Source organism: Heptranchias perlo, chromosome 23 (genome assembly GCF_035084215.1).
Source record: "Heptranchias perlo isolate sHepPer1 chromosome 23, sHepPer1.hap1, whole genome shotgun sequence".
Taxonomy (NCBI): Eukaryota; Metazoa; Chordata; class Chondrichthyes; order Hexanchiformes; family Hexanchidae; genus Heptranchias; species Heptranchias perlo.
In genome coordinates this window covers 34,584,122-34,608,219 of record NC_090347.1, presented here as the reverse complement: position 1 = coordinate 34,608,219, position 24,098 = coordinate 34,584,122, and the positions used below count along the sequence as shown (strand labels likewise).

Sequence of the window (24,098 nt, the reverse complement as noted above, 5' to 3'; positions counted from 1 at the left end):
CCAGTCCATCACCGGCATCTCCACATCATTAAAAAAGTAGTATTAGGTAATGCATCTTTGTTTCTGACTTTGTCTTTGATGGCTCTGGCAAGAAGCAATTAACTGATTTCACAGCATTGTACATGCTATTCTAAGGTAATTGGCTCTTCGTGTAACAATTAAGATAATTTGGACTGGGCATTGTAAGACAGTTCGAAGATGAGCTAATGGAAGCTCCCCAGTTATACTTCATCTTTTGCATTGATGGATGTACCAAATCAATGCAAAATTGCTCCTATAACTGGCCTACAATTGGGTTGCCTAGATCTTCAGAAGTCTGTAGAAAGTATGCATCCAATTTCTGGCAACTACTTTGTGGTCTTAGCTTCACAAAGCTTCATAGAATCATAGAATCATAGAAAATAGGAGCAAGAGTGGGCCATTCGGCCCTTCAGGCCTGTTCCGCTGTTCAAAATGATCATGGCTGATCGTCTAACTCAGTACCCTGTTCCGCTTTCTCCCCCTATCCCTTGATCCCTTTAGCATTAAGAAATATATCTATCACCTTCTTGAATATATTTAATGACTTGGCCTCCACTGCCTTCTGTGGTAGAGAATTCTATAGGTTCACCACCCTCTGAGTGAAGAAATTTCTCCTCATCTCGGTTCTAAATGGCATACCCCGTATCCTGAGACTGTGACCCCGGTTATGGATTCCCCATCCATCGGGAACATCCTCCCTGCATCTAGTAATTCCCTTCATAATTCTGGGTGTTTCACAAATATGAATAAACCATAATGTTTATTCCTGATCTTCTCTAACACACACTAGAGAAAATGTACCAACATAAATAGTACACTTTTCATTCATGTATTAGGAACAGTGTGAAATCTAGCAAACATTTTCAAGAACAAATAGGAACCATGGAAGTTAAGTATTCAATTTCTCTTAAATATTAGGCAGGTTTAAATGATCAATCAAATAGGTCAAATTAATATCAAATAAATAAACAAATACATGGATTGCAATGAACTCAAGACTTTATTTTTTTAACTGAGTGACAAAGAAATTCACATTATGCAGATTTCTTGTAATCACTGCTGAATTTCCAAAGTGGGTTCACTCTTCGCTTTCTAGTCCCTTCTGTAGAGTAAAATGAAAAACAATAATTACATCAAGGCTGATATATATATATAAATATATATTTATATATATAAATATATAAATATATATATATAACTGTTAATGATGCTAATATTTTGACAGCTATTACTTTCCACATTATTTTGAGCTTTGAATAATCACTACATACCAATGTATTCAATTTGAATTTACAATACACACATTACCTTACTGCCAAAATCACGACTTTTAGCCCTGAGTTTATTGACTTGGGACTCAGCAATATCAGCACGCTCCTCTGCTTCTTCCAGTTCATGCTGTACCTTCCTGAATTTGGAGACGTGGACATTGGTTTGTTCCTCCTGAAAAGAAAAGTAGATAGAGTTGATGTGACTAGTTTTAGATAGGCGATTACATTTATATTTGTGAAAGTATCTTCTTTATCAAGCAAGCAACATCAATCTAAGAAGAAAATATAGGGCAGTAATATTGCATTTTTGTATCCCTGCCAAGTGGTTTCAGCTTTTCAGAGACACAAATTATGCAATATAATTGCACCTAAAACCAGTACCACTTCTGAATTTATCATGGGATGACCTCAAGGAGGTAATTTGACATCACTTCAATTTGGCACCAGCTGCAGGCTAAAATTTTAACCTTTAACTTTCTGGTGCTGTAATATTACAAGCATTATTATAAGACAAGTACCAGCCTACAGCAACACAGAGTGGGGAGCACTGAGTTACCAGCCTGGAATTTCCTGGTAAGTTTCAGCATAACTATGGCGTAAGAGCGACATTTCGCTGCTTTCTTCGGAGGAAAGTCGCGAGTAACTGATTTACGCCAGTTTTACGCTGAAATATTGCTACACGCAATTTTCCTTGATCGTTTGGACCACTTCTGAGCTGCATCTGCCAAAACCCTCTGCGGCAAATTTACATAGCCCCGTCCCATGCAAAAGACCAGCTCGTGCGAGCTTCCTGGATTTACACAAATAATGTGCTGGTGTAGATTTATTCCCAAAAATTTAGGTGCAGCATAGCCCGAAGTCACCTGATAGCAGTGTAACTGAGATTTCTGGAATTTGATAGCGATTTTCTTGCAATTTCTTTTTTTTGAAGTTTTCATAATGACACCTGCATTATACTTAACCAAATACTGTCAGTCTGAGTGCACTCAGAACACCCCCTCCCAGGCATTCAGAAGAAATAAGCAGCTGGAATGGCCTTCCCAATGGGCATTTCCCTGTTCTGCATAATAATGGAAGAGGAAAGAGGCTCTGAGAGTGAGGCATCATGGCAGAAGACAGCAGCCCACTCAGCATCACCCCAATTGGTGGTGCTGCATTTACACTTGTTTTACACCAATTTTTACATTCCGACATAGAAAAATGAGCTCTGCAGGAAATTTCAGCATAAGTTCCCATCAGCAAGATTGGTGCAGAAACTGGCATAAAATTTGGCATAATTTCTGTGTAAATATGTTCCAGGAAATTTGGGGACACACTGTCCGCTCTGCATTGCTCCACACCACAATATAATGCCAGTTAAGTTTTTAATAGCAAGTCATTGTCAGAAGAGTTGGTTCTTTGTTAACATTGAAATGACCTTGTAAAAAGTTTGCTTTTCACTGATTGCAGTTAGAAGGAAGGGGGTTACATGATGCACCCTTGCTTTGTTATTTTAACTCCCAAGTTATACTACAAGTTTTACAGAGTCAAAACCGCTTTACACTGATGCAGAATGTAAAGTAAAACCAGCCTATTTAAAGTTTTGACATTCCCCAGGAAGTTCAGTGGATCAATCATTTGGAATGACAAAGAATTACAGAATATCATATAGGGGAAAAAAAACAGTTCTGATCAATCAAATCCAGTATGTATGCACGGAAGCAGGGAAATCCAAGTATGGACTGTGCAAGCTCTGCACAGTTTCAGCTGGTGGTGCAGCTGAAAAAGAGCCGAGAAGTTAAGTTTATTATAAATAAAATCAGAAAATGCTGGAAATACTCAGCAAGTCAGGCAGCATCTGTGGAGAAAGAAACAAAGTTAACACTTCAGGATGGTGACCTCTCATCGTCAACCTGAAACGTTAACTCTGTTTCTTTCTCCACAGATGCTGCCTGACTTGCTGAGCATTTCCAGCATTTTCTGTATTTATTTCAGATTTCCAGCATCCACAGTATTTTGCTTTTGAGGTAAATTTATTAGTTTATTTCTGTGGCACCAGGAGATGTACTCCTCCAGGCTCCACAAAAAACCTGGGCCACTGTCACACTGGGTGACCGCCCCCCCCCCTAAGAATGAACCCCCTCCCTTCCACGCACTTACTTTCTTCTGCCCCAGGGGCCAGGCAAGCCACCCCATATTCCAGCAGGTTGCTCCAGGACATTCATTTTCCGCCGGCAGCTAGCCAGCCCAATGCTAACAAGGCCCAGCCTTCAAAATAGACCGAGCCTCTTGACGGAACTATCGGGTGGCCGCCTGGTGCACTTGCCGGCTGGCCACCCGAACACCACTCAGGGGGAAACCTACCCCCATGAATTATATCAGTTTGTTGAAAATTATTTTAACATGGGGAAAATAAGTTGACTTGAAATCAGTTTCAACTTCACATCAACATAAACTGTGTAGTGTAATTCAACATTAGAGTTATCTATAAATTAGAAAAGGAGTAGTTTCACACACATTCAGCTTCATGCTGTCTTCAGAATAACTGCAATCAGTGCAAAGAGATGGTAAAATGACTTAAATATCCCATTGGCCTGTATTGGGTCCTCATTAACATTAAATTTCAAGTAGTGTTCAGACAGTTCCATTTTTATTAACCAGAGAGTAATACAGAACCAGTGGTAGAGCTGAGATGCCAGCCCTATGGTGCTCAAACTAGTAGTACATGTAGAAAGATCCAAACCACCCACAATAAGTTATTTAATTACTTATTCATTTAAAAAACAACAGTGACTGCACTGTAAGTAATTCATTATATGTAAAGCACTTTGGAACATTTATGAGAAATATGATGAGGCGCTATATAAATGGAAGTTTATTCTTTTTTATTTACTGAAAATTCAGTGCTTTCAGGAATTATGCTCTTATCACCACAGACTGGCCGATGTAATCATGGAAAACTTAAATTAAAAAGAAAGTAAAATGAGTTATTGCTTCAAATTATGTTTCCCACCCTTTTGAGGAACAATTAGGTTGCAATTTTATTGTTTTTCTCTGTGATTATTTGGTTTTAATAAACTTAATGTGGAAGATATAAATTCCAGTTCTGTATATCAATTTCACAATGTGCTTTTATGGTACCAATACTTTATCAACATCCATGTGCACTCAAAAAAAAGCCTTACAAGAATAAACCATACCTATGGAACCTGCACTGGTCTTTCATCTTGCAGTGCCAAGAAAAGACTGCAACCACAGCCAAGGCAAAGCACATTAGGAACAGTAATATTTCAATCCTTGACTGTGGATATAGGGATATAGTATAATGAACTTGTATTGCTCACTATATTCAATAAAATGTATTAAGCATGATGGTATATATTATGAACTGTGAAATTTCCCATTGTTCACTTTGCAGATTTAAAACTTTTCTTTGCTGATTATTATGTATTTGAGACAAAATAAAGATTTTGAAATAAACAGTAGCTTTTAGTTCTAATTTTAAAGCTTTTAACTAACTGTCCAAAGGATAAATGCACAAACACAACAGCATGGACTAAGATGGATTGGCAAATATAAGTGTTACTTACGGCCTCCTCAGACTGCCTCTTATAGGTTTTAACTTTCAGTTGCAGTTTGTCAACCAGGTCTTGAAGTCTCAGATTAGTCTTTCTATCTTCTTCAATCTGTGTACAGAATTTGTGAATGGAAGAATATAGAGTATGTGCACTAGTTACATGTTTATTTGAAAAGCGTTTCATTTGCATGTCCGTATTAAAAAGTTAAAAATGATTAAAAGTTGTCAGAATAACTCCCTTGACATCCTCAGTGGGTTTGTCCTGTGAGGTGAACCATACTAAGCAGGAAGATCCCAAGGTTGATCCACAGTATGTTCTGAGTTAGCTGATCTCAGCAAGAGCAGTGGTAGGACCACCATAATTGGTCTCAGCACTTTTGGGTTAGGGAAAGAGAGTATCAGCCAGAGCTTCTACTCTCAGTCCGAATGCAGTTGCTCCTGACGGAACTGTGAATGATGGGTGAGAACAGGATCATGCTCAGCGACAATGGGATCAGGCTTGACCGTGACACTTTCTGTGGCTGAATAACCATCATGGATACACTGTCAGGAGTCATACATGAATAATGACCAATTGGCGAGGTACTGAAGGACATTCATCCATTCCCAACAAGTCAATGCATTGAGGAAGGCGAGGAGAGTGAAATTGATGAGAAACAAGAAATGAAAGTTGAGACTACGAGCTCTTTGGATGAATTATTGTGTAAACTTACTGTTCATTGTGGATCATTGTGGTACTAAGCCAGAGACCAGAAAGTTCCACCATCTATTACCCTCTGAGTTAGCTGATCGTAATCAGGGCAGTAGTTGAGGCAGTAAAATTGGCCTCAGTAATCCTTAGCCAGGGAAGAGAAAATCAGCCAAGGCTCCCACTCCTATTACTGTCCAGTGTATACTTCTGGAAAGTACGCATGTGTGGATGTCAAGTAAGAACAGAATTGGGGCAAAGTTATGATGTTAGTCATAATCAAATAGTCGGCCAACGCACAATGACTGGGGCTCTCATTAGAATGGCAACTTGGTCCCAGTAAGAGTCAGAAGAGGAGGGGAGAAAGTGTTCATTTTTTTAAATTAAAGGACAATTCAACATAAATTTCCCTACCTGGTAACTGAGCTCCTTGACCCTCCTTTCATATTTGCGAACACCTTTAACTGCCTCTGCACACCGCTTTTGCTCAGCTTCAAATTCATTCTCAAGCTCACGTACCTACATAGAAAATAAAAACACCTTAAAGAGAAACTAAGAGCAACTGAATGCATTTATATCATGTCCAGTGGAGGATTGTCTCTGCTTAGGCTCACTTTATTCTTAAGGATGGTGGTGGTAGCAAAAGAAAACAATAAATCATATGTTAATCTACTATGTATATTGCTTAGAAATTCATACCCTGGCCTCCAGTTTCTGGATCTGCTTCTTCCCACCTTTCAGAGCCAGCTCCTCAGCCTCATCTAGACGAAGTTGCAAGTCTTTCACGGTCTGCTCCAGATTTTTTTTCATTCTCTCGAGATGTGCATTAGTGTCCTGCTCCTTTTTCAGCTCTTCCGCCATCATAGCAGCCTTGTTTTGGCATTATGAAATAATATTGTCATTATTGGCTTACTGTACAGATAAAACATGTTGTAAAGTGTGCTTGAAAAGTAGCATGTCCTTTCTATTACAAATGGGCCAGAATTTACTGTCAAAATAATGGTGAGGCTAACTGTTATTTATGCGTAAATCGCACTGTAACCTCAGGTGAGGGCAGATGCGTGGTTAAATGCGAAAATCCGAAAGTTGCTGCCTCAGATGTGCCATCCCGCCATTAGCTTCCCAAAAATGGCATCTCGCTGTCTGACTCACCATTCAAGTGCATTGAACGGCATAAAGTTCCTGTACTTGCATGGTAGATGCGAACTAAATTTACCACAGAAAGTTAGGGTTTGTCCATTTCTAAGTACCCCTTTTAATGGGGTGATAAGTCTTAATTACTGCAAAAAAAATCTCTGGCACTGAAAATGAACTATTGCAAGTGTGGAGTCTCATTCCTTCAGCTTTTAATTGTCGTTGGAGATTTAAAAAAAGAATTAAATTAAATTATTTTGTTTTACTTTTCTTTCTGTCTCTTTTCTCTCTCTCTCTCTTAATCCAATCTTTCTTTCCCTCTCTTTATTTTGCTCTCTGTACCTGATTTGACATTAAATTCACTATTCTAACTTACTCTTCCTGATTCAGGCTCTTCACTGTTCATTTCAAAAACCTTCAATCTGATTGGATAAGGAGATACTCAGTTCTTTGCCCTGTTCACACAGGTCCCAGATGCCCTGTAGTGGGCGTGTACCATTTCACTTACAGCAACTTGCCGTGCAAAATCTCATGGAAATTAAAAATGGGCGCGGGCAAGTCTAACTAACGGCGGACATGGTTTGCTCACCGGCTACAGTAAATTCTGGCCCAATAAAATTGAAACAAGAGCCTTACATCTGTTATGGCTTTCTTTGCCTTTTCTTCTGCATTTCTTGATTCTTGAATAGCGTCCTCAACCTCACTCTGAAGATGGCTGATATCAGTTTCAAGTTTCTTCTTCGTGTTTATCAGGCTGGTATTCTGTTGGAAGAATTGATTAGAGTTGCTATGGTCCGCAAAGGTTGCACAGCCAAGTCCGTCTGGGATTAGAGTTTCCGCTTTGGGCACGATCAGGAAATTGCGCCCAAAATGCGCTTGAAATTTCGCCGGTTAGGTTAGACTTCAAGTTTCCGCTAAAATTTATTTGCATGATTCACAAACGTAAAATCTTCCATGAACTAGCGCAATCGGGCAATGTAACAGAATGTAATTGTTTCTTTTTATTACTTTCCATTAAAAAGTATTCCTTGCTGTTTTTAAAAGTGGTAACCTGGTGAAGTTTTATTAATACAGCTGAAAATGGGTTTATCACTAAAAATAAGCATTTTTAATTAGTGTATCCAGTCGTCCACCTGTGAATAACCTGATTTAAAAACACTGAAAATGATTTAAAACACTATACCGAACCATTTAATAGTTTCATTGGTGTAGACTGGTCAGTTTCTTTAAATTAAATATTTTTTGAAGTGAAAAACTTTTAAAATATGCCTACTAGTGCCTGTGCGACTAAGAAAATGAGTGCAATTTAAAGAGCCTTCCCGCACCTTGCAATCGATGGTATCTCGCAATTTCGACCTGGGGAGGGGCGTGACCAACTTTGTGGGCAGGGCCTGTTTCCAGTGAATTGAATCTTGAACCAGCGTAAAAGATCACGGAAAACACCAACGTAAGAGATTTTGGGCTTAAGTCATGTTTAAAATTCCCCGATCTTTTGTGCTGGATTGGCCAATTCCGCCCAGATTGTGCTGATATAACTAGCAAAAACTCGACCCCATGTTGATGTTTTTTTTTTACCTGAGTATGGAGGAGTTGCACGCGCTCAGTCGCATCAACCAGTTCCTGCTCAGCAACTTTGCGAGCTCTATCCGTTTGTTCGAGGGCCGCTCTCATTTCTTCAATTTCAGCCAGCTGTAAGTTGCACCTCCGTTCAAGCATGGCCAGCTGCTCCTTTAGGTCATCTTGGCATCTGAGGGCCTCGTCAAGATGCAACTGGCTTTCCTTAAAACCAGATTGTAGATTGATATTAATTAATCGTACCTTAAAAACTCACATATATAACCTAATTCTAACCGAGGCAATATTGGTATCTTTCATTTAACTTTTATATTACAACCTTCTAGTTTAAGTCAGTATTGAAAGTTAAACAACAATGTTTGAGTGTGCATTTTGTACACGAAAATTCAACTTTAACAGTGAAAGTTTTTGATTTGCTTGATTCGTTAACAGCACTGTGGGAGAACCTTCACCACACGGACTGCAGCGGTTCAAGAAGGCAGCTCACCACCACCTCTCAAGGGCAATTAGGGATGGGCAATAAATGCTGGCCTCGCCAGCGACGCCCACATCCCATGAACGAGTAAAAAAATAACTTGTATTGTTATTGCATGAACTGAAGCTTCACAAACCTTCAGCTGGCCTTGCAAGTTTCGCAAATGTTTAATAGCGTCAGCAGCCTGACGGTTTGCGTGGCTCAGCTGAATTTCCATTTCGTTCAAGTCTCCCTCCATCTTCTTCTTGAGCCTCAGGGCATCATTTCTGCTCCTAATTTCAGCATCCAGAGCGCTCTGCATGGTATCTACTGTGCGTTGATAATTCCTCTTTAATTGCTCGATCTCTTCGTCTTTTTCAGCAATCCGCCTGTCCACTTCTGATTTCACCTGGGTCAATTCGAGCTGAATACGCAGGATCTTGCTTTCTTCGTATTCCAGAGATGCCTTAAATACACAACATAGCACAACATAAAGTACTTAATAGGATATTATATTACACGCAGCAACAAAAACAGTCATCGTGACATAATGTTAGAAAACACCTTGATAAAGGATCAATTTAGAGGTGCAACTCGTCATTCTACAGTCCGCCATTATAGTGCTGAAATATAAAAACTAGCTAATCAAAATGTTAGTGTTGTCACAGCTTCATGCTAATCTTCACTTTACAAACTAATGAGGTTAAGGTAGCACAAAAGATTTTGAAGTAGTGATATAGAATTTCTTATTAATGTTAATTGTGACTGCAGACTCTGAGACTCCTGTCTGTAAATTATTGAATACAGGTCAAATCCAGTAAACTAACCTCAGCCTCTTCCAAAGCTGTTTGAATCTCAGACCTTTCCTGCTCTGCTACTTTTTTGGCCTTTTCCAGCTCGTGAATTGTCTTTCCATTCTCGCCAATCTGTTCAGTTAGATCTGAGATCTCCTCTGTTTAAAGAAACAAATATTTTTTGAAGTTAAGTATAATTTATAACTTACGTCCATATGCTTACAGTATAGAAAGACTTTAATCACTTATTAAACTCACGCTGCAAATTCTTGTTCTCTCGTTTAAGAGTTTCCAGATGGTCTAAAGCCTCCTCATAAGCATTCTTCATCTTGAAGAGTTCCGTACTCAGAGAACGGGATTCCTTCTGAGCTGCCTCCAGCTCAGTTTGGGTTTCCTCATATTTCTGTTTCCATTCTGCTAGAACCTAGGATGCCACAGTAGATCACAGTAAGTGCATCGTTTCAAACTACACGTAACTGTCTCCAAATAACTCAACTGTTGTAACTGTACCTTATCAAAGTTTCTCTGTTTCTTATCAAGAGCAGCTGCAGCAGCATTAGCTCTCTCCACGTCTATCATTAAGTCTTCCACTTCACCTTGCAACCGCAGTTTTGTCTTTTCCAGTGAAGCACATTTAGAATTCACTGCTTCGATATGATCCTCGGCATCTTGGAGTCGCTGCGCAAGTTTCTTCCTGAAGACGTTAATAACCAGTTAAATATCACAAAAACATTTAAAATTTCACCCAAATAAAGCATAAACTAAAATGCTCTTAATACACATACTTAGCCTCTTCTAGTTCCTCTGTACGCTGGATTGCATCAGTTTCGTATTTTGTTCTCCATTGAGCGACTTCACTGTTGGCCTTGGACATGCCACGTTGGAGCTCAGCCTTTGCCTCTTGTTCCTCTTCATATTGCTCACGGAGCAAATCACAGTCATGGCGGGCAGATTGCAGAGAGTGTGCCAAGGCACTCTTAGCCTTACATATTTTAATTTGAAAGTTACTGGTTAAAATATTATTGCGTAAATGCGTAAACATAATTTATTTTTCAGATGAAATAAAAATAGTTCATTCAAGAGTCAGTCCTCTATCACCTTATGTGTCAAAACAATTGAAAGAATTATCATTGGTATAAATTTAAGCATCTGTAATGTTTGATTGTAGTTCTAAAACAGAGCAAGTGGCTATAGAATCATTTTCACAATCCAGTAAATATTAAGATATGATGAAAGTGCAGGTTTCACCTTAGTTTCTTCTTCCAATTGCCTCTTCAGCTCGTCAACCTGCTGCGTGAATGCTTGTTTGCCTCTACTAAATTGTGAAATTAGGGCATCTTTCTCTTCGACCTGGCGACTTAGCTCCCCTTAAATAAAAAAAATTAAATTAGAACAATACAATGATATTGAAGATAATAACCATGGCCCCAGTGCTGGGGCACTTATGCTAATACCTCATCTCACAAAGCTGTAAGTGCAACAAAAGCGGATACGGCAATTCTATGTGGCGGGATACATTTACACCAACCTTCCCAGCTGAACGTCGATACATGGGGTAAATGGCTAAAAGACTGGTGGCAAAACAAAGCGGAGGATACAAAGATCCAAAATTGGTGATGAAAGAAAATCTAATCTTAACATGCAACTGCAAGTAATCGTTAAGTGTATAGTTCATCAGAGGCATACCATTTTCCGTCTGCAATCGAGTTCGTTGTGTTGATATGTCATTCATAAGACGTACATGTTCATCATATTTTGTCTTTATTTCATTCATTTGGTCCTCAAGAGTTCGGCAGCTCTTTTCAAGATTACTCTGCAATGCAATTATTTTAGGCACATAAATAGAGTCCATACAGTGAAATACTGTCCGTGATACTTAGTGTACAACAAAATGCCAATTTGTGATGTACCTTAGATTTGGAAACCGTTTCCATGTTGCTAGCAAGGTCATCAATTTCCATCTTCAGCTCACTCTTTTCCTTCTCGAGCTTCTGTTTCACACGTTGCAGATTGTCAATTTGTTCCCCAAGTTCTGCAACACTATCAGCCTGCTTCTTACGAAGAGCAGCGGCCGTGGCTTCATGCTGTAGGGTAGATTCTTCCAGATCGCGCCGCATTTTCTGAAATTCCGCTTCGCGTTTCTTGTTCATTTCAATCTGGACGGCAGTCGCACCGCCAGCTTCTTCCAGTCTCTCACTGATTTCCTCAAGTTCACGGGCATAGTCGGATCTCTGCTTTTCCGCCTTAGCACGAGCTGCACGCTCAGCTTCAATTTCCTCTTCGAGTTCTTCGATGCGGGCCTAGAATTTGGAATAGTTGGGCATTATAATTCTGACCATGCCTTACCGCCCCCCCATCAACCAAATATACTCAAGTATCTCCGATTCAAACATACTTGTAGTTCCTTGATTTTCTTCTGCAGTTGGACTCCAAGAATCTGCTCATCTTCAATCTTACTCTGATACTGGCTTATTTCAAAATCCTTCCTGCAGTACAAGTATAATGAAAGTTTAAATGTATTATAACATGCATACAGTGAATACATTACAAAAGCAAGACCACTTCTTACTTCTTCACTTTCTCTTCCAATTGCTGCTTGTCATTTTCTAAATCCATTAACGATTCCTGCATCAGTTTCAGATCCCCTTCTAGCTTCCTCTTGATCCTTTCAAGGTCCATGCGAAGCTTTTTCTCTTGCTCAAGAGAACCTTCAAGCTACAATAAACAAGAAAAATCATCATACTGGTCAAGACATCAATACAAATGCTCAAAGTTATGTGTTTATTAATACTAACATCATCCACTTGTTGTTCCAACTTAGCTTTGAGTTTGGTTAAAGTGTTGACTTTGTCCTCTTCAGCCTGGAGATCATCCAAGGTCTGCTGATGGGCCTCTTGGAGGGCTTTCTTCTCCTTTGTTAATTTGACAATGCTCTCATCAAGGGAAGACATTTCTTCTGTAAGATTCTTAACCTTTGGGAAAATCCCATTATTTAAGTTAGTTAAATGTGCAACTGTATCCACCAATTACTGCAAATATAGTAATTTTGCTGTGAATACCTTGTTTTCTGTGGCATGTTTCTCCTTTTCAACTTTGGCCAGTGTAAGTTCCAGATCATCGATATCCTTCTTTAGTTCTGAACATTCGTCTTCAAGCTTTCTCTTCTTGCCTGTGAGTTCAGCGTTCATCTCCTCTTCATCCTCCAATCTTTCATTGAATTCCTTGACCTTTGCTTCCAACTGAATTTTGCTTTTGATGAGCTGGTCGCATCTTTCTTCTGCATCTGCCAGGCCTTCTCCCTCCTTTTGGGAACAAAAGAGAATGTTTCCTCTTCCAACCAGCTTATTAACAAAACTTTCTGTGCCTTTGTGACTTGTTTTTTACAGAATTAAATATATATTGAAGTAATGCAGAAACCCATCACCAATGTTTAGAAATTTCTCAAGCTAATCAGAAAGCTACACCCATTTATAGGGTTTCTATTTGCCCAAAATTGAGTACCTCAACCCCACAAAGATCCCATATATCTCTTCCCCACTCCCATTGGATAGTCACCAGTTGATCATCAAGCTTGGATATGAGCCCTTGCTAGATGCACATCAAGTACTTGATACCAGATAGTCAAGTCCAATACCATGTACCAGGCATACTCATCATCACCTGCATAATCCAGATATTTGTGTGAGAGGCTTTCAGTGTGTTTGCCAGATATTCTATTTTGAATAAACTATAGATAGAAAATTTTAAAATGCAATTTGCAGTGGCACCAGGATTAGAAGTATAGTTAACAATTTCTTTGCCCTGGACTAGTAGCCCCACCATGATGCTAATTCCTCTTCCAATGTATTCAGTGATTGGTCAGTGTAGGTTAGAATATATAGAAAAGCCATTGTCTTCGGTCCCCTCCACAAACTCCGTGCCTAGCCATCGACTCTATCCCTCTCTCTCTGGCCGCTGTCTGAGACTGAACCAGACCATTCGCAACCTTGGCGTTCTATCTGACCCTGAGATGAGTTCTGACCTCATATCCTCTCCATCACCAAGACCACCTACTTCCACCTCCATAACATCGCCCGTCTCCACCCCTGCCTCAGCTCATTTGGTACTGAAACCCTCATCCATGCCTTTGTTACCTCTAGTCTCGGCTATTTCAATTCTCTCTTGGCTGATCTCCCACCTTGCATCCTCCGTAAACTTGAGCTCATCCAAAGCTCTGCTGCCCATATCCTAACTCACACCAAGTCTCGTTTACCCAAGCCCCTGTGCTCGCTGACCTACATAGGCTCCCAGTCCGGCAATGCCTCGATTTTAAATTTCTCATCCTTGTTTGCAAATATTCCATGGCCTCACCCCTCCCTATCTCTGAAACCTCCTCCAGCCCTACAACCCTCCAAGATCTCTGTGCTTCTTCAATTCTGGCCTCTTGCGCATATCCGATTTTATTTTGGTAATCAGGATGATATGCTTTTAAAATTACAGATGTATAATGCATATAATGTTTAACGTTTTGCTAAGATGGAAGTTTGAACCTTTAAGACTACAAAATCTAATGTTTTTAAGTGAACAGAGCTCAGAACAATCGGAATTCAATTGTTGTTTGGTCAGGGAACGTGTAGTTGTTATTTCAGGCTGGAGGTCCGATGTGCAGGTCAGAAGCACCCAGCATTCTGAGATTATTTTGCATTTATAACAAAAGGTGACATCTCGAATGTAGCCTATGCAGTTTTGAATATAGTATAGCTAGATAGTTGTTTATTAAAATACAATTTACAACAGTACAAGGAGATAATTTACAATTTACTTGTCCTGGACTAGCAGCAGTTTGTAGTTCTCTCAGAATAACTCCTGAACAGACAAGTGAATATCTCATATCTAACATGAGGCAGATTGAGAAGAAAACTAGTGTTAAGCGCTATGAAGAGTAAAAACAGGAACCTGAATTATCAGCATTTAGTGCATCACTTCATTTGTCTTTTCTCTTTTGTCTTATCAATTTTTTCCCCTCCAGTCCTGAAGGCATTGACTCTGCTTAGGTGAGGTTTTACCCTTACCTTGTGCACATACCCATTTATTGATGTTGGCACCAAGTATGGGCAAGCTATTTCTTAACAAATCTACATTTTAATCTCTGTCCTTTCATTTGTGACTTTTTGTTATCTGCAGTTCCTTTTATATGGTTTGAAAAATCCTTCGTCAGCTGATTCCAACACTCACATAGGATTGCATTTCATACAACTATCTAATATACCTTTTCCTAGAAATGTAGGAATACCAAAATTCTTAAGACAAGCTGTAGAAAAAGTAAGGTGCAAACATTTAGTTCAATTGTTTGCGCTACTTACTGACTGAACTTGAAGCAGTAAATCATTCTTTTCTTGAAGTAGGCCAACCATTTTTTCTTCCAATTCCTTCCTTTTTGCTTCAGATTTAGCTAATGCTTCTTTAATCTTCTCAAACTCCACTTTCATATTCGCCATTTCCTTTTCCGTTTCTGCACTCCTCAAAAGAGGTTTGATCTTGAAATACAGTTTCATCCATGGCCAGTGTTTGACGTTCATAAATGAACGGATGTTGTACTGGATAGTGAAGATGGAATCCCTGAAGAATTGAATTAAATGAAAAAGTTGTTATTATTTGTATTGCTATGTCTACATTACTAAAAACTGTTAACTTTTCCATTTACCTTCTCTCCATCATATTCTTAAATTCTACTCTCATTAGGAATCCGCGGCAAATGGCCTGTGTGCGTGTGATGATTTGGGCCAATTTGTCATCTCTCATTTCTTCAAGAGTACCCAGGAGACCAGCCTTGAAAAACACCTTTAATGGGATAAATAATAAATTAGCTTGAAGAGTCATCAGTGAGTTGCCGTTCTTTAACTTTCTGTCATATGACATTTTGGAAATTGAACTTTTACCTTAGTATGGCCAAACTTATACTGTGTGTGATCCACGTCAATGGAGCCCAGCAGTTTCTCAGAAGCCTTTTTGCTATCAATAAATTGCCCTTCGGGTATGGCACTTGCATTTAAGATTTTGTATCTGTGTTTTCAAAAAAAACATTATTTTTTTGAGTACAACCAGTATTCAATTGATCTATTATGGAATTAAGCAATTAAGAGGCCAAAAATCACCAATAACCACCCATGTCGATAAGGGTATCAGCCTTGGCACAGTGGTAGAACTGTCACCTCTGAGTCAGAAAGTCGTACGTTCAAGATCCACTTCCAGAGACTTGAGCACATAATCCAGACTGACACCTCAATGCAGTACTGAGGAAGTGCTACACTGTTTGAGGTGCCATCTTTTAGATGAGACATTAAGCCAGTCTGCCCTCTCGGTGGATGTAAAAGGTCCCACGACACTATTTGAACAAGAGCAGGGGAGTTCTCCTAGTATCCTGGCCAATATTTATCCTTCAATCAATATCACTGAAACAGATTATCTGGTCATATATCTCATTGCTGTTTGTGAGACCTTGCTGCACTTAAATTGGCTACCGTGTTTCCTACATTACAACAGTGAATACACTTGAAAAAGTACTTAAATGGCTACAAAATGCATTGGGACATCCTGTTGTCATGAAAGTCACTAGATCAATTCAAGTCCTTTTGTTTTCCTTTTATATTGTAAATTGTTACCTTTGCTTAAAGTCACCATAAAGGATTCTGCTTGGGAATCCTTTTCTGCAGATTCTGATACCTTCCAACACACCATTGCACCTCAACTGATGAATGACAAGATGATTTTCCATTGCACCTAAACAGTGAATATTATATTAGTTGAATCAATACACATCTGCTAGCAAATAGAATATCATTTTAAATGCTAAAGTATTATTTGAAAATTCTTACCTGGAGTCTTTGTTTCATTGGGAATTATACAGCGCACAAAGTGTGGATGAGTGCTTCTTAGATTGGTCATCAGCTTAGTCAGATTTTCCTGTAATACATCAGAGAGATCATTTTATCACAAATAACCAGAAAAAAAATCAAATTATTATTTTTTAGAATGAGACAATTTGATATAATTTTAGTTCATTACTCTTAAATTTTTTTTTTAAATTGCTTAATTATGTCGATAAAGTATTACTAATTGTGGAAACAATAAAGTTCAAGGTATACCCTGAAGAGTGCAGACACAGTTTGGAAAGAAGAACCCTTCTTTTTGCCAGCCTTCTTAGGAGCGTCTGTCAAAAAAGGAAATTTAAAACAGATATCAATAAGTGCTGTTTGTCCAGTCAGCATGAATATGAATTAATAGCTCTTGTTAAGTTAAAATGTTTTACCGTCACCAGCAAATGTGACAAAGAGCGATGACAGAAGCTTCATTGGAGATTTCTGATACAGGCCAACAACTGTTTCATTTAACGGGTCCTTGTTCTTTTCCAACCAGCCAGTGGTGTTATAATCCACGGTGCCAGCATAGTGGACCAACGAGAAGTGAGCCTCAGCCCTTCCTTTGACCAACTTGGGTTTCTGGAAATTGCTTGATTTTCCAAGATGCTGATCATACAGTTTATTCTTGAAAGTAGTATCTGAGGCCTTGGGGAACATACACTCCTCTTCCAGGATTGAGAAGATCCCCATAGGCTTGAATATAAAAATACATTTTCTTAAACTGTGAGAATCCTTTGAGTAATTTAGTTTTACAATATTAAAGTTCTTTTTTTTTGCGGCTCCATCTGATTTACTTTTTTTCACCTACCTTTTCAATGAGTTCAATGCAAGCAGCCAGATCCATACCGAAGTCAATGAACTCCCACTCAATTCCTTCCTTTTTGTACTCTTCTTGTTCCAGAACAAACATGTGGTGGTTGAAGAACTGTTGCAGTTTCTCATTGGTAAAGTTAATGCACAGCTGTTCCAAGCTGTTGTACTGGAATTCATGAAAAATAATAATGAAAGCATGCAAGCTCAATCGGAAAAAAAATGGGTTTATTCAGAAATTGAATTTTTGGACTCACATCAAAGATTTCGAAGCCTGCAATATCCAGCACACCAATAAAATATTGTCTGGGTTGCTTTGTTTCTAATTGCTGATTGATTCGTATAACCATCCATAAAAACATCTTCTCGTACACAGCTTTTGCCAGTGCACCCACTGAATTGTGCACCTTGAATCAAAATATACATTATCATCCTGAGAAATTGTAGGAGGAATTTGTTTTTTGAAACAAATTTCACAAATTATTATAGAAGCACTGCATCAGTACAATTTTATATGATGCCAAAATAATACAGTTACATATAGTACCTGTTGTACAGTTTGCCCTTTGGTTACAAACTCATTGCCAACCTTTACTCTTGGGAAGCATAAAGATTTTAACAAATCTGCAGAATTCAAGCCCATCAGGTAGGCAGTCTTGTCAGCCACTGTTAAAAACAAAATCTGTTAAGCATCAGTGTACAATGGCCACAAATACACTACACTAGGGCTGAGACTAGTAGATTCAGATTGAAAAATGCAGCTGGCAAGACCAGAGTTATACCATGCTTTATCCCTGAGTGACTCATACTCTAACTGCCAAGAGAGCCCTCTGTACATATATACATACAAAAATGTGCAGAACTCTGCTTCCCGACCAGCTAATTTTAATGTTGGTAGAGAGCAAATGCCAGAGTCAGGTTTCTCACAATATTTAAAACAGAAGAACAGAAGTAGGCCATTCGGCCCCTCGAGCCTGTTCTGCCACTCAATTAGATCATGGCGAATCAATAAGTTAATTCCATTTACCCGCCTTTGTTCCATATCCCTTACCTAACAAAAATCTATCAATCTCAGTTTTCAAACTTTCAATCGACCTAGCCTCAACAGTATTTTGGGGGAGACAGTTCCATATTTCCACTACCCTTTGTGTGAAGAAGTGCTTCCTGACATCACCTCTGAGAAAAGGCTCAATACTAATTTGATAAAGTGTTTGGAGAGCCACTGGCAATTTATTAATACCTATATAATTATCATGGATAACAAAAACACTCATGATTCAGAATTTTCCATTTAGGTAATTATTTTGTTAATTAAGCTGTCAGTGGCATTGCACTTGGCCAGTTGTTAAATATAGGTTTTTACATACATATATAGAGTTGGGACAGAGACTTTGGAAACTTGCTCCACAGTGCCACATAGTGGCCAGAGCCTGTAACTACAATGTGACAGTTGACATAGAAAAATTAAATAGGAAATGTTGGCATAGCAATTTATAAAGGTAAATGTTGATGGATAACTGTAACAAAAAATCGTGAAAACAGGAAGTAAGATTTGTGAATAGGAAATTTGCATCCTACACAAGATTTTTAATAATATATCAATGTTTTACCTTCTGTACCATCAGGCTCAGCCTGCTCCTCTCGTGGCTTTTGCTTGAACTTTAGGTTACCATAGTGCATTATTGCGCCAGTGAGTTTATAGATATTTGCTTTATCCTCAAGAGTAAAGCCCAGGATATCAATAGCTTCCTACAGAATCAAAGAAATAATGTTATCATTGCTGTAGCATCCTTTGCATCAGTAGTTTGATTATTGCCTATATGTCTTAACTTACATCAGTAGCCATCAATTCATCTTGGTCATCGATACTAGCTACAGTAATCTCACCCTGGCTAATGAATGGATAGTCATAGGGGTTGGTGGTGATGAGCAACATTTCTAAAGTGAAAAGATTCAATGGATTTGCAAATTAGTTGCAAATATTATTACGAAATTCAACAGTTACTTGAAATGTCTTTATTTCTTACACTAACTTCTATATATTAGTACCAAATCATTCATTTAAATATAACTGGAGTGCCAAAATCTATTTTGGTTTACCAATGAGTTCTGGCTTCTTATTGGACATAATCTGATAGAAAATGTGGTAGCTTCTTTCAGCTTTCAACTGGAAGGTAACACGGGACTTTTCCAGCAGATCTGTTGAGTACATTTACATTTGAGTTGATGTAGCTGCAACTTTTGCACAAAGAAATAATTTTCAATTACACAGATCACAAATAATCCAAACATAGTCATACTAACAGGTCTCAATATCAGCAGAAGACAGTTTCCCAGTGGCTCCGAAGTGGATTCTGATGAATTTACCCTTGGTGTTAAGAGAAAATGTTTTTATTAGTCATAAAGGAGACTTTCGAATTTCATTTCCTAACAGTGTCCAATTAATGTCCAAGTCTGTTTTATAACTATATTGATTGGAATGTTATACTATTCACAGATAATGCTTGTATTCTGATATTTTACCTATAATATAGAAATAAATTTTCAGGAAACTTACAAAGCGAGATGAGTTGTCATTTCTCACTGTCTTGGCATTACCAAAGGCTTCAAGCAGCGGATTGGCCTGGATGATTTGATCCTCCAGGGTTCCCTAAAATTTGCAAGTGAGCAAGCATTTTGTCTATTACAAAGACTGCAGCTAACAAAAAGTAAACATATTGAATATTAAATATTCAGATTTAGAAGGTTGAGGGATGAACTAATCAAAGTGTTTAAATGATAACGGGCTTTGATAGGGGAACATGCACATGCACTAAAGAGAAACAATTTCCTCTGGTGGGGAATCCAGAACAACAGGGCATAATCTTAAAATTAGAGCTCAATCATTTAGGAGTGAAATCAGGAAGCAATTTTTCACACAAAGGGTAGTGGAAATCTGGAACTTGGTCCCCAAGAGACTGTGGATGCTGAGTAGATTGAAATTTTTAAGATTGAAATGGATTTTTTTTATTAGGTTAGGGTATCAAGGGATATGGATCAAAGGCGGGTAAATGTAGTTGAGGTACAGATCAGCCACGATCTAATTGAATGGCCTACTCCTGTGCTTATGTTCCTATAAATACCATATGTATACTAATTAAGGTTGCATTTGCCATTTACATGCATCTTAGTCTCCTTTTTCTTGAAGGCTTCGCCACTGGCTGCAATTGATGCAAAGTACTGGATGACACGTTTCGTGTTCACAGTCTTTCCTGCACCGGATTCTCCGCTAGGGTAGAAGGAAATGGGGAGCAAAATTATATATAAGCCAAATAAATTGCTAGAAATCTTAAATGTTGTGGGTTCGGATTACAAATAAAAGTAATTAAAAATTTTGGTTCTTACGTAATCAGGATAGATTGGTTTTCACGATCTGTGAAATAAAAATGACGTTAAATTCATGCAAAAAAATGTTTAAAACTTATGTGAATCGAACTAATCTATCTCGTATCTATATTTACTGTCTGCAGTGAATAAGAGTCATAAAGCTCATAAAAGAATGCATTATTACCCGTTGACATGGCCTGATAGGCGTTGTCAGAGATAGAGAAGATATGGGGAGGAGCCTCCTGACGCTTCTTGCCTCTGTAAGCAGTAACAACTTCAGGATTGTACACTGGCAACCACTTGTAGGGGTTCACAGTGACACAGAACAACCCAGAGTAGGTCTGGAAAATATATGTATTTGTTTAGATTCTTTTGGTGATACCATTAATATAAGACCTCGTTATAGATTCAACTATACTTACATAGATCATCCAGGCTGCATAACGGTCTTTGAGGTTAAACAGCACTGCTGGTTCGCTCAGGTGGGTCAACATGGCCATGTCTTCGATTTTATCGAATTTTGGAGGGTTCATTGGAAAGACTTGATCATCTTTAACAGTTACCGTCTGCAAAAACGAACATGCAATTATGCTAAGCTGATTCCAGCGGCGGTAAAAGCGGAACATATATTGACATCATCTAAGGCTGCAGTTAAACTGGGGCACCTAGTCACAGGTGTTCTGTGGAGTGCCATGCACAGTCAGCAAAGCCGCGTTGTAATGCCGACTGCAGGTAGTACTGCGGGCAACAGAAAGGGAGCATTGAACATTGTACTTGGATAAATATGCAGAATTCCATAGCTAAATGTTTATCGTTAGGAGAGAGCATTGATGAATGTTTCTTCACTTTTATCAAAAATATTGAGATCAGAGGCGCTAAAGAAACACCCCACAATTGCATTAATGTTTTCAATCTGGAAGGAGACACGTCCACAACTAAAGATTCCGTTGTCAGTGCTCTCCCCAATCTGGTGCAACAAAGAACCTTCACGTGCACTAACCACAAGTGGATTCAGAGCCTAGAATAAGAAATGCATTGCCAGACATGGCCAGCTTTTTCATATGGGTGAGCTACTGTTTTTTAAAAAAGAATGAATAGGAAAATTACATCTCACTCAGCCGTATGTGTTCAGGCACCTCCAAATAAAGCATTTCCTCCAACAAATGCCAACTCCTTTAGAGCTACTCGTGCTCAAGCCCCCATACTGAAAACTTATTTCTGCACAATGCACGGTACTCATCTGCACAGACACAGGACCCACAGAATGTTGCAAAGATGCATTGGCGTGTAAACTAAGTAACGGAAAAAGGATGGATGGGAATTTGCGAACAAACCTTCACAACCACCATGATGTAGAGTTAGGGTGAAGTCATGTATGGATTCAAAGATGAAGACAAGAATTTTAAATGTAATGCATTATGTAATGAGAAGCTATACGTTGGCAAGGATTGGGGTGATCGGCAAATGGGACATAGCACAGAGAGGATGTGGGTGGCAGAATTTTTCATAAACTGGATTTTGTGGAGAGTTTAGAAGGTGGAGCAGCAAGGAGTGCTGAATTAGCTGAGACTGGAGACGATGAAGTCATGTATGGTGGTTACAGCAGTGAAGAAGCATAAGTAGGGGCAGAGGCAGGCATTGTTCCAGAGTTGAAAGTAAATAGTCTGTGGCAGAGGGAGTATGGGGTATGAATCTATACCCAGGATTTGAACAAAACACCAAGTTTGTCTGGTTGAGCCTGAATCAGGCTCATGAAGAGGGAAATAATTGACACCAAGGGGACAGAAGATAATGGTTCGGTCTTCCTGATCTTGAACTGGAGGAAGTTATGACTGATCAAAGACTGGATATTGGGCGAACATTTTACCAGCACAGAGGCAGTTTAGGGGTCAGGGAGGTAGTGGAAAGATAGAACTATAACAAAACCCTCAACACAGTCCTGCAGGCAGGAGGATTGGTTAATGCGACGAGAACATTATTACATCATTGGTATGCAGCTGTACAAAAAAGTGACCCAACAAAAAAACTACTCCGAAAGGGGTATGATAAATTCTACCCAGCTGTGCTGCTTCACCTCATGGCCAACTCGGAGCTGAAACATGATAATGTACAACTATGCACAATTAGGTCTTAAATGTACCCTCTCCCTCAAACGCTGTGTGGAGAATATTCATCAGTTGTCTATTACTGCGAAAACCAGTGTACATAGTTTGTGCTATGATTAAAAAGTTTTTGAAAATTTTACATTTAAAAAGTTGTTTATATCTGCTCTATTAATTGTTCAATGATTGGAGATTTCCTATTTCAACTTGTAATCTGTTTTTGTAATGTTCAGTTCCTTGAAATAAAATATGGTGGGGGAGGGGGATTGAACAGTTCGTAAGGTACCCGTGTTATATAGTGAATCACTCCAGGCACTTCTGAAAAGCCGTTTGGCTGGAAGCGGTATAAAGTCAAAAGAAGGTGATTTGAGGTCCTGACTCGCCCTCTGTGCATTGATGTGCAACTAATATCACTTTGCAACGACGGAAAAATGGCAATTTAACTGCGCCCTTGAAGATAAAAAGAAAAAAAAAACAACACAGCTTTTGGAAATCTGAACCAAAAACTGAAAACCTATATATATATCATTGGCAAATTAGCATCTGAAATATTAACATTTAGGGTGAGGGTAAAATTTCTTCTGGTCTATATGTATAGTGACATGGGGAATGTTGTCATGAAGATTTCCTCTGTGGCAATTGTAAATGTAGTCTTTTAGAATATATTTACCATTTGGCTGCAAATACAACCAAAATAAATTACCATGTACTCAATTAAGCTGCATGGGGCCGGGCGGAATTCTTACAATGGGATCCCTGACTTTTCATCAGATTAATTCTTACTAACCTTTTTATCTATAGTTTCCACAATAACTTTGCCACCTTCCCTACTTTTGATTGTACCTGGCACGTACAATTCTTTTGGGTCAGTGACATAATAGGCTGTTTTCGCATCAAATGGCTTATTCTGCGCTTCAATCCGCTCTTTCTCCGATTTACGGAGAAAATGAGCTGCCTCTCCAAAGGCCGCCATTTCCGAGTCGGAACTCATGTTTGCGGTTTACTGTTTAAAAAAAAAGAAATAACAGCGTTTAATGGTGAATATTTGCCCCTCTCTAAAGTTTGACTTGGCCTTCAGATAATGACAGTCACACCAAGCTGGAATAGAAGCCAAACAGGCGCATGCTGTTTTTGCCATGTTGTATGTCGAGGTTAATGTTGTTAACCACGGTAATTTAGGGTGCATTCACAGTTCAACTGAAGAATGGGAGTGGGAAGAGATTAGGCTTATCTCCCTCCCCCCCAGCTGAAGTTACAGTATAAATGCAGCATCTGGCCCACCAGAGACGACAGAATGTGAAGGAGTTATCTAACTCCACATCGCTTTCCATCCAGCTTACATTCCAAATATAGGAGGTGGGAAATGATTTCTATTTACCACCAGCGCGAAATTTGTGTAGTCTGAATGCACCCTTGATCCTCTAAAAA

At 38.9% G+C, this 24,098-nt stretch overlaps 1 protein-coding gene across 1 annotated transcript; it reads right to left on the bottom strand.

Annotated features, from left to right (window-relative positions):
- Window positions 1–1,099: 1,099 nt before the first annotated feature.
- On the bottom strand, window positions 1,100–23,661 carry LOC137341320 (myosin-4-like). Its single transcript, XM_068004447.1, has 39 exons — window positions 23,458–23,661; window positions 20,991–21,134; window positions 20,753–20,909; window positions 20,587–20,614; window positions 20,362–20,470; window positions 19,760–19,852; window positions 19,507–19,570; window positions 19,303–19,401; window positions 19,037–19,140; window positions 18,813–18,951; window positions 17,750–17,868; window positions 17,460–17,609; window positions 17,201–17,371; window positions 16,782–17,085; window positions 16,618–16,682; window positions 16,348–16,435; window positions 16,135–16,252; window positions 15,412–15,535; window positions 15,177–15,313; window positions 14,836–15,091; window positions 12,553–12,795; window positions 12,289–12,465; window positions 12,063–12,208; window positions 11,889–11,979; window positions 11,404–11,793; window positions 11,180–11,306; window positions 10,742–10,860; window positions 10,279–10,475; window positions 10,004–10,187; window positions 9,752–9,917; window positions 9,527–9,651; window positions 8,857–9,165; window positions 8,246–8,449; window positions 7,307–7,432; window positions 6,236–6,406; window positions 5,951–6,055; window positions 4,862–4,957; window positions 1,330–1,464; window positions 1,100–1,123 (listed from the first exon to the last, which is right to left on the bottom strand). The coding sequence occupies exons 1-39, from the start codon at window positions 23,659–23,661 to the stop codon at window positions 1,100–1,102; spliced, it is 5,808 nt and encodes a 1,935-aa protein (XP_067860548.1).
- Window positions 23,662–24,098: the final 437 nt, after the last annotated feature.

Excerpts from the sequence above, each read along its gene's own strand:
- LOC137341320 (XM_068004447.1), bottom strand. The coding sequence starts at position 23,661 with ATGAGTTCCGACTCGGAAATGGCGGCCTTTGGAGAGGCAGCTCATTTT. Across the intron at positions 11,307-11,403 it reads AAACGGTTTCCAAATCTAAG|AGTAATCTTGAAAAGAGCTG; the intron begins GTACATCACAAA and ends ATTGCATTGCAG. Across the intron at positions 10,188-10,278 it reads GAGGAACTAGAAGAGGCTAA|GAAGAAACTTGCGCAGCGAC; the intron begins GTATGTGTATTA and ends TAACGTCTTCAG.